General features: G+C 41.2%; 1 protein-coding gene across 1 annotated transcript; it reads right to left on the reverse strand.

Moving 5' to 3' along the window:
- Nucleotides 1-8730: 8730 nt before the first annotated feature.
- LOC133105474 (interferon-induced protein with tetratricopeptide repeats 5-like) lies at nucleotides 8731-11056 on the reverse strand. The gene is made up of 2 exons (XM_061215607.1): nucleotides 10963-11056; nucleotides 8731-10728 (listed from the first exon to the last, which is right to left on the reverse strand). The coding sequence occupies exon 2, from the start codon at nucleotides 10713-10715 to the stop codon at nucleotides 9351-9353; it is 1365 nt and encodes a 454-aa protein (XP_061071591.1). The 5' UTR covers nucleotides 10716-10728; nucleotides 10963-11056; the 3' UTR covers nucleotides 8731-9350.
- Between the last annotated feature and the right edge of the window lie 207 nt (nucleotides 11057-11263).

Here is an 11263-nt window from a genome sequence, read left to right on the forward strand (position 1 = left end):
CATGATCAAATCTGTGGAGGTTAAACATAGCCGTACAGAACGACCAAAAGACTTTTATCAACGACTTAAACATGCATTTTTCCAGGGCAGAAACGGACCAGGCTTAGATGAAGATCAAGCCTTCAAATCCCTTTTTGTGCACAACCTGCACCCCTGTGTCCGAACTCATGTTTCACTGTTTTCAAGGGGCCAACACTCAGCCCTTGAATTAAGAAATGAAGCCCAAATGGTCTGGGACACTTTAAGGATTGTGCCCAGGAACGAGGTATTGGAAACAGCTGAGCACGTTGTTCCAACCAAGCCCGCCGGCACTTCCCAAGTTGCCCCATTAAAATCTAATGGCTCAAAACAACGGCATGTGAGTAAGTTCCCGGTTAAGAGCCACCGTGGTCGCTTCTCACACTCTGATTCCAGCCGGAATTGGAGAGAAGACCGACCCGGTAGGCCCAAGCCTCAGAGTCACCAGCATGACTCTGATAGGGAAGATACCTTGTCTGAAGAGAGCTTCTTCAGTTCCTCTGAGGACAACTAAAGCCTCTAATCTTTGTTCAGTAGTGTGTATGCCTTGAGTAACCACTCCAAAGAGCTATCTGGTCTTGTTCAACCTCCATCAAAAGACGTTGAATAAGACTGATCTATAGCCGTGGTCTCCTCACAGGCAGACTCCCAGCTGAAGCTTTGACCACTTTCTTTTGCACACCTTTCCTACCAAAGGGGGGTGGCAAAATAAACTGGTAGTTTATAGCAGCCACTTAGATTTGCATGTAGCAGCAGCAAACGCAGATCGTAAGTAGGTACTGTAGAGTTAAATCCGACACCTGCTATAACTCATAAACGTTCATTGCTTCTTTCTACACCTACTGAACCATCGTAAAGTATTGCATGTAGAAACTACAGTGTAATCTTTACAAGTATATTGCCACACCCCAGTGTGCCTTACACCACCTCTTCCCCAAGCAAGACAAGACCACTTGTGAGCTTACCACATCATTTAGAAATGAGACCACCTCTCCATTTCCTTCCTGATGACACAGCCATAAGGTTAAGCTTGGATACAGAAAGCTGCCCTAATTTGAAAATGTCCCCACATATTTCAGATGACAACCCTCGTCAGCAACCTGACTGTAGGGACTAGAACAATTGGTCAGTCTGAACAAGACTTCCAAAAAGGCTACAGCCTCTCCATCCTAGACCCCTACATCATCTGAACATTTTCATGGCTGGGTCATTCCTGTTGGTGCTCCACCTTCTGGACACCATCCAATAACTAACAAAACGACTAACCCTTTCACCAAGGTTTCTCATGTTTTGTGACAATGTATTCACTGTTCGACCTTAGTGTTTCACATTGTTTGTATCATGTGTTTTAGACCAGTTTAGTTAATTGTTGATAAATGCCTGGATGTTTGTCAGTCAATTGTGAACTGTGTTACCGACCCAATGTACTTGACCTGTGGACTGTGAACTGACTTTTGTGCTCTCGAGGAACACTGGCTTCAGCCGCATCCTGAGACCACAGGGGGGATGTAGGGACTACAACTTCCACATTCCCACAGGAAAATTCTGCGACGTCCACCACGAATGACGTCTAACTTGGTTCAGCCAATCCCGTAATGGCGGGAGCAATAAACTGTCCCGTATAAGAGCAAGACACATTCTTGGGATCTCTCTTCTGGCTCTCTTCTGCTTTTTCTGCCTCTTCTGCTTCTTCTCTTCGACGCACCCTTTTTGGCCATTCGCTTCAGCTCATCTGCTCCGAGACTCGGACAGAGGCTGAATGCTGCACAGCGCACTACCAGGCCTACGGACACACCCCGTTACCTCGCGGTAACTTCGTGGCCTATAGCCAGTGGAAACTGGTGTACGCGGAACGCTACATCAGTTTACTCCTGCAAAGCTCACAACAACGAAACAGCAACGAACTTTTACACCTGGAAAAGGACCAGCGGATCAGACGACAACGCGCTGCTAAGACGGGAACACCCCAGCCTGCGCATCTCTCCCGGACACCATTCACAGCACCATCGCCTCTTCTACAAGGACAGCATGTCTTTTGGATCCAGCAATGCGTATGGACTCAGTAAGAAAACAAACATTTAGGCATAGCCAGTGTTTAGTTTAGTCTTAACTGTTTTTGTGAATCTGTGTTTCAATATTTACCATCCAACCATTGTAATGTGTTTGGTTAGCTACATTTATATGTACGTGAATTGATTCGCCGTCTTTTGCGCATATATAGAGTAAAACTACGCAAGTAGTCCCTTCTCACAGCTAACCCCAACTCATTACCACACCCAGAACTCTAGCGACACGCGCGCTTGCGCGCGCCACACACACGCACACACACATACCCAACTAAATGTCCTTACTAACTTCCCGTTAGTTTATCTGTTATGTGTTTGTATGTTTGTTTAATAAATATATTTTATTAAACCCCGGTGTCCGTTTTGGAATCGCATAGACATGAGAGCCGAGTTAAAGCAGTCTTTCGAAGAACTTCCAACCTTCAGGTTATCGGTATGTTTAATCATTAATATTGGTTATTTTAATTATTAATTAAAATACTAAATTTGTGGTTAGATATTCTGATAATAGTAATTTTATGAGACTGATTACTTTTTGCAGTTATACTGCTACACAACGTTTAACTGGCGCCCCGGTTTCGTAGAGAGTAAAATCCCTGCGTTATTTGGCGGCCCGTGCGAGGACCCTACATAATTTGGAGTCCCGTGCGAGGACCCCTACACTGGATAGAAACTATTTCAACACACATGCAGGTGCCTGTGAACCAGGGTGGGTAAAATTGCCATTCGTTTTTGAAGTATATTGTATATTATACTTATTATAGCTGAAAAATATTGTAATATTTATAATATTGTTTATTATTGAAATTCTTACAACATATCAATAAGTTAGCTATGCATTGTCAGTCTGACCCCTGCTAAATGCTGAATTGAGAACAGCTTGTTATGCCCTGAAAAAAACAAAAGGCCCCAACCTTGCGTTGCACTCCACAGTTAAGAGCTACACAGTACTTGAATTCATTTCAGTATTTATTACTTACCACAATTGTAATAGCAAAAGCATGCAACAGTAATCCTTTCATCAGATCCCTGGTTATGGGTATGCACTTTGTTGTACATTGCTCTGGATAATAGCGTCTGCCAAATGCCATTAATGTAATGTCATATAATAAATACCTAAGAAAGTGCTCACTGAGTGTTACAGTTAACATTCAATTGAACATTGCCCAGAAGCCCATAAGCTTCACCGTCATGTGGGTTTCTCAAAACTTTTTTGAGTTGCTGTGCACACCTTTTCCGGCGGCACGGATGGTGCAGTGGGTAGCACTGCCGCCTCACAGCAAGGAGGTCCTGGGTTCGAATCCTCGTCGGCCGGGGCCTCTCTGTGTGGAGTTAGCATGTTCTCCCCGTGTCTGCGTGGGTTTCCTCCGGGTACTCCGGTTTCCTCCCACAGTCCAAAGACGTGCAGGTTAGGCCGATTGGAGAGTCTAAATTGCCCGTAGGCATGAGTGTGTGAATGAATTGTGCGTGTGCCCTGTGATGGACTGGCGACCTGTCCAGGGTGTATTCCTGCCTTTCGCCCAATGTATGCTGGGATAGGCTCCAGCCCCCCTGCGACCCTGGTTAGGATAAGCGGGTTCAGATAATGGATGGATGGATGGATGGATGTGCACACCTTTTCCCCTCTGCTGTATCTTTCTGCAGTCTAAGCCCTTCCTTGTAGTGCATAATAGCCAAGGGCACTGATTTCATGTGGCAGAGCTGGAAATCTGCGAAATGGACCTCTACAACATGCAGAGTGTCACGATTTTTAGCAGTAGCCACTTTAAATGTTTCTTGAAACAGCTCCTCTGCTTTCTTGAAGTTCTTCTTCTCTATATAGCAATCTGCTAAATCTAACATGGCATATACAAAGGATGGTTTAATGGAGATGGCCTGATTCAGGTGTTGGATGCGCAGTGTGAGAAGAGCTTCAGCCTCTTCTCCTCCATTCTGGATTGACATCTGTCTTTTAGTAATTTCCTGCAGCCTTTTCAAAAGAGACACGGCCTTATCAAATTGCTTATTTCTCCGATAGAACTTTGCCACATACTGTATCACATAGGGTTTGTTGGGATCCAAGTCCATGGCTGTTTCCATCAGCTCCTCGGCTCTCTGATACTCTTTATAGTCAGCGTGCTTCAGACCCAGCAGAACCATCATGTAAGCATTGTTTGGATCAAGTTCTAAAACCCGCCTCAACTGCCTGCTTGCTGGAGACTCTTCCAAGCTTGTGAGATTGAACTCGGTGCGATACAGAGCAACAGCATAACCTTCATTCCACTCTATCTCTACTGGCTCCAACTCCAGAGCCGTCTCAAAGCACTCTTTTGCTTTCTCATAGTATTGTTGAGAGAAGTTCAGGAATGCCCTGCCTTTCTCCCCGTAGATTTCAGCATGGAGAACAGCAGGGTATTCTGTAGGAAACTGCATTTTAATCTTCTCCAGCTTGTACAGGTAGGTCTGGGATTGTGCATGCTCACCCATATGATAATACACCCATGCAAAATTGCCATAGGTGATGATGAGCTGCCTCTCACAGTTGTCACCATGATGCTTCCTGATGTGCTCCTCAGCCTTTTCCAAGTCATCCCGTGCTTCCTCAAGGAGACCTTGCATGAACTTTGTGAAAGCCAGATTACTGTATGACCATCCGATATTCCTGTCCTCTCCCACTGACATTTCAATATTGCTTTTAAGCCTGTTCTGTATATCATTTAAGTTGGCGTCATTCAAACCCCAGGTGAAGTGACACTCAAGTTGACGCAGTTTGGCAAGCAGCATATCTTTAATTAAATTGCAACAAATAAGGAATACAATGATTAAGTTAATTATATTTTAGATAATAAAATGGCTGCTGTTTGAACAAAGAGAAAGAATTTTTTTAAATGTATAAAAATGTAAATCATCCAATACTAAAAGATCTGTTTTTGGCTTACAAAAGTTTTCTTATTGTACATGTGAGTAATTTATTAATCTATTTCATCATAATCTTAGAACTATTAATTCAGGCTTTTATTAAAGATGCGCGTACTTACGCCATGAAGAACACCTTTAAGTGGATCTTGAAAACAAGGAAAACTGTGTCACAAATCACAGCCTTTTATAGAGCCACAACAGTCTCCTCCCCAATGTTTCGTACGGATGATGTAGCGTACGAGGACCCTCCAGAGGATTCCAATTCTGCAAACACGAAACTCATGGCGGTTTTTCACTGGGAACAAGAAACTAGAAGTTAGGACCAATGTACCTTAAGTGTAAGTGTCACTTAAGGGTTTCCTTAAGTGAAGTACCAGAAACCCTCAAAAAACTCCCTTAAGTATTGCATTTTCCCTTAATTAATCCCTTAAAATCTGTTAATTGTTGCATAAAAGTATAATTTAAGGTTAGCTACAAAGTCTCTGTAAACTAAGAAATGGCAGAATTTTTTTGAGCCATTAGAGGAGGAAAATGTCCCTCGGACAATTTTTAGTGATAGAGAAAATCTACTTGATTATATGACAGAGGAAAACTTAATTATTGAATATAGATTTACGAGATCGCAACCGACCTGGAAGGTGAACTCGATCACCAAACACAACGGAATCATGCATTACCGTGTGTACTACACTTTTCCATTGCGCAGAGGTTTTTTGCTACTGGGAGCTTCCAGACTGTGGTAGGCGATGCATTTAGAGTCCATAAATCAACGGTGTGCAGGGTGGTCCACTTTGTAAATAGTAAAGTAATCAGTTAGTCATGCTATAATTTATTTTATATCAAGTCAAATAAATTCATTTACAATAAATAAGACAATACATTGCATAGTTTGATTATTAATTAAGGCTATCTTAATCTTATCTTATCTTTAATTAATAAGCATACAAACCACACCAACGTATTACGTGTCTCCGCCTTCCACACCATATATGTATTTCTCCCCATTACGTGCCTCCGCCTTCCACACCATATATGTATTTCTCCCCATTACGTCTCTCCACCTTCCACACCATATATGTATTTTTCCCCATTATGTGTCTCCACCTTCCACAGCATATATGTATTTCCTCCCTGGCAATTGTCTCACCTGTTTCTCCTTGTCTCTTGTCAGTGTTGCTTATAAGCCTGTCTGTCTTTTTTGGATCTGCCCCTCGCTTACCCTGGACTTCCTCCTCTGCCCCGAACCATCCTTCAGCACCTTCTTCGCCCTCCTTCTGCCCCTGTGCGCGGGATTCCCTGGCTTTGACTTCGCCGGCCCTCGACTTCCGCCTGCCTGATCCCCATTACCCGGTCCACTTGGCTCATGACCCTCTGTCTGGACTTTATTATGAACTTTATTACTTCATCCTTTTGGTTCCTCTGTCCACAATGCTGGCATTTATGGTGTTTGTGCAATTTCTTTTTAGATTTTTAGGTTTTTGTTTTGTACCATGAATGTTTCACCTTTGCATTTGTTAAAAACATACAGTGAAATATATTTTTCATTCTCTCTCGTTCTGCTCAGTGAAATGGCCAGTGTTCATTCAACTCTCGCACTAATGAGTCCAACAGTGATCATACGCACAGTATGTACTCTGTATTTAAACATTTTACTGTTTGTATTGCAGCACATAAAAACAGTACATGCATGCTGTATGTGTTCTGAAATTAAGTGTACTTTCAAATAAAACCTATTGCAAATGACATATAGCCAGAGTATTATGGTAAAGTGTGCAGTAGTCTAAAGTTAGAGAACATACAGTAAATATTCCCCATATTACTTTACAGCAGATGATGACTGTATGTTTAGAACAGCACTTCATGTGTATTTTACTAGTTTTGGATTGCTTTGGATTGTGTTGCTTTAATTTGTGGAAGAACCTATGCACTTGTAAATTGCTTCGGATTAAAAGCGTCAGCTAAATGATTAAAATGTATCTTGTGTCCCATGTGAACGTAAGGACACTGGACACTATCTGTGTTCCAGTGTTCTATCAACAGATCTTCACAGTTTTAAGAATATTCCTGGGGATATCTACCATCCTGGTTTTTCATTTCAACCCTAATTTGGCACACTTATACTAGTAATTAACAGTTCAGGCTGATATCTGGCTGTCGAATGAGGTATTGCATTGGGGTTGGAGTGATGTGCCAGGGGATCTCAGCAGCATCGTTAAAGTCAGATATCATGAAATCCATGTTGTCACAACATCCAAGATGTCACAATAATAAACCGTGCTCCACAAATAAAACAAACGTTAGACCGTGGTCTGGGTGGATACTCAATTCCGATTGGCTAGCAGGAATGGTTTATTACTGACTGATTATCGCTATGATAGGCTATATGCATCCCTGTTACGACAGCAAACAACCAGTCACAATGTACACGACTAGATAGATGGCGCGATGTGTCCGTCTGCCGAATTCATAAAGTTATTCAGCATCGACTATTTCTTGCTTGCATTACTTTACATACAAACCATGTTCGCTCTTTAATTGAATGTGTGCTATATACACGCTACCTGTTATTACAAAACTGTTCGTACCGATTGCAAAACATAACGTAGGCTAAGAATTGTACATTCTACTATTTAAATAGAGCACCTGCGGGTCCGCCTGATTCCAAATAAAACTCCCCTTAGCCGACTGGGAACTCCCCTTAATCTGGGAATTACGCGGTTTCGGAAGCGCGATGGTTTTATGTGGGTTGTCGGTGTGTGTATATAACACGGTGTGGCGTGTAGCCTATAAATAGCATGAAACCGAAACTTAATCTCTCCTACTACAGTAAATTTCGTTTCTCGTAAGTGCAGCGCCCATGACACGGGAAACAAGGAAATGTAACTGAAATGAAAACATTGTTTGCTATTCCCTTAATCCCTTCATTATAAAATTGTTTCTGTGTCCTTGAAGATTATATTTTTGCCATGCAGTCTTAAATATGGCGGGTGGTCTTTTCTAATATGAAAAATTATTCAGGTCCAGGAGCATTTTTTAAACACCAGTACGTACCAAGATATTGAAATAACAAAACAATGCACCCCACCCCCCTCCGAATGAGTTTACAATATTTCCATTTTCCTTTAAAAATTAAACTTTTCAATGCAATTCACGTGCGAGTATCTGCTTATATAAGTACACATAGCCTATTATATTATGAAGTATTAAGTGTTTATAGACAAGTTTATACAGTTTAAAACATTTTAACCATGAAAAAAGCAGGTGGTTTTAATGTTGTGGCTCATCGTTGTGTGTGTGTGTGTGTGTGTGTGTGTGTATATATATATATACATATATATATATATATTTATAGATATATGATGCGTTGTGTGTATAAGTCTATTGTCTGTTCTGGCTCCACGGTGGTGGAACGAACTCCCCGTGGAGGTCAGGACAGTAGAATCTCTTTCCATCTTCAAGCGCAAACTGAGGCACATATAGAAACTGTTATAACTCCTACACCGTTCACCTGATTTGGATGTAAATACCCTCAAATTAAAGCTTGTTCGTTTAATTTAAAATCCATTGTGGTGGTGTATAGAGCCAAAAAGAGGAGAATTGTGTCGATGTCCCAATATTTATGGACCTGACTGTTTGTCATCAGCAGATTAAATCATTAAATCTATGATTAAAATGAGTGATTTCATCATGTACAAAAGGACATGTTTTTGAAAACAATGGATAGTAGGAAATTGACACAAAACAGGAACACATTAATTATACATTTTTATTCATTCTGGATAGAAACTAATACAACACACATGCAGGTGCCTGTGAGCTGGGGCGGCCATTCGATTTTGAAGTATTATGCCTATTATAGCTGAAAAATATATATTTTTTAAAATAGAAATTCTTGACATATCAATATGTTTTCTGTGCATTGTCGGCCCCCTGCTAAAAGCTCCATTGAGAACAGCTTATTATGCCCTGAAAACGTCCCCAACCTTGCGTTCCACTCCACAGTTAAGAGCTACACAGTGGGTTTGAATTCATTTCAGTATTTATTACTTACCATGATGGTAAAAGCAAGCAACTGTAATCCTTTCATTAGATTAATAATTACATTTAACAATTTTTACAATGAACAATTAACAAAAACAGTTAACAATCTTTTAAAAACCTTAATGTTTAACCTGACATTCAATAATAATAATAATAATAATAATAATAATAATAATAATAATAATAATAATAATAATACAGAATATCCATGCACTTTGCAGTCCAAAAGTGGCTAGTGAGGAAATAAATGAAAACAAACAAAAGCTTTTGCGGTGTATGCCATTTAAATGGCCTTTGCATTTAAACATGTTGAAGTCATTTCCGGGGTTAACGGAGATTGCGCAGAGCAGTGAGGTACTCCTCGTTGCCAGGGTCAAGCAGAAGGGCCTTCTCATAGCACTCAATAGCTTGAAGTTTTTCACCTGTTATTTCATGAACATAACCCAGAAGCCCATAAGCTTCGCCATCATGTGGGTTTCTCGAAAGTTTTTTGAGTTGCTGTGCACACCTTTTCCCCTCTGCTGTATCTTTCTGCAGTCTAAGCCCTTCCTTGTAGTGCATAATAGCCAAGGGCACTGATTTCATGTGGTAGAGCTGGAAATCTGCGTAACGGACCTCTACAACATGCAGACTGTCATTATTAGCAATAGCCACTTTAAATGTTTCTTGAAACATCTCCTCTGCTTTCTTGAAGTTCTTCTTCTCTGCATAGCAAGCTGCTAAATCTAACATGGCATATACAAAGGAGGGTTGAATGGAGACGGCCTGATTCAGGTGTTGGAAGCACAGTGTGAGAAGAGCTTCAGCCTCTTCTCCTCCATCCTGGATTGACATCTGTCTTTTACTCATGTAGATCAGAGCGAGTTGATGGTGCAGAAAGGCTGAATTGGGTGTAATTTCCTGCAGCCTTTTCAAAAAAGACAAGGCCTTATCAAATTGTTTATTTTTCCGATAGAACTTTGCCACATACTGTATCACATAGGGTTTGTTGGGATCCAAGTCCATGGCCATTTCCATCAGCTCCTCGGCTCTCTGATACTCTTTATAGTCAGAGTGCTTCAGACCCAGCAGAGCCATCATGTAAGCATTGTTTGGATCAAGTTCTAAAACCCGCCTCAACTGCCTGCTTGCTGGGGACTCTTCCAAGCTTGTGAGATTGAACTCGGTGCGACACAGAGCCACAGCATAACTCTCATTCCACTCTATCTCTTCTGGCTCCAACTCCAGCGCCTTCTTAAAGCACTCTTTTGCTTTCTCATAGTATTGTTGAGAGAAGTTCAGGAATGCCCTGCCTTTCTCCCCGTAGATTTCAGGATGGAGAAAAGCAGGGGATTCTGTTGGAAACTGCATTTTAATCTTCTCCAGCTTGTCCAGGTAGGTCTGGGATTGTGCATGCTCACCCATATGATAATACACCCATGCAAAATTGCCATAGGTGACGATGAGCTGCCTCTCACAGTTGTCACCATGATGCTTCCTGATGTGCTCCTCAGCCTTTTCCAAGTCATCCCGTGCTTCCTCAAGGAGACCTTGCATGAACTTTGTGAAAGCCAGATTATTGTATGACCATCCGATATTCCTGTCCTCTCCCACTGACATTTCAATATTGCTTTTAAGCCTGTACTGTAGATAATTTACGTTGGCGTCATTCAAACCCCAGTTGAAGTGACACTCAAGTTTGGCGAGCCGCATATCTTTAATCAATCTGCAACAAATAAGGAATACACTGATTACATTAATTATATTTGGGGTAATAAAATGGTTGCTGTTTGAACAAAGAGAAAGTCTTGTCTAGTTTTTTTAATGTATAAAAATGTCAATCATCCAATACTAAGAGATATGTTGTTTTCTTATTGTACATGTGAGTAGTTTATTTATCCATTTCAACATAATCTTAGAACTATGAATTCCGGCTTTTATTAAATATGCGCTTACTTACAAATAGCTTCACGTGGATCTTGAAAACAGGTCAAAATTCCGCTGCTCCTATTAAAACTGCGCCACAACCCACAGCGTTTTATAGAGCCTATAGAGTCCCGTGCCACGCCCTCCACATGATTCAATTCATGCAAACTTTAAACTCAAGTAAAGGGAACAAGAAACTTGCTATGACCATTTTTTTGTTTTCAATTCTGTCAGCGACCTTAAGCGTGGATCTATGAAATATCAGTCACAAAAAGCCAATGCATATGCAGTTGAAACGTAATTTTCTTTGCTAGAGTTTCGTTTCGTATTTCCTG

The sequence above is a fragment of the Conger conger genome, chromosome 12 (assembly GCF_963514075.1).
Source record: "Conger conger chromosome 12, fConCon1.1, whole genome shotgun sequence".
NCBI lineage: Eukaryota > Metazoa > Chordata > Actinopteri > Anguilliformes > Congridae > Conger > Conger conger.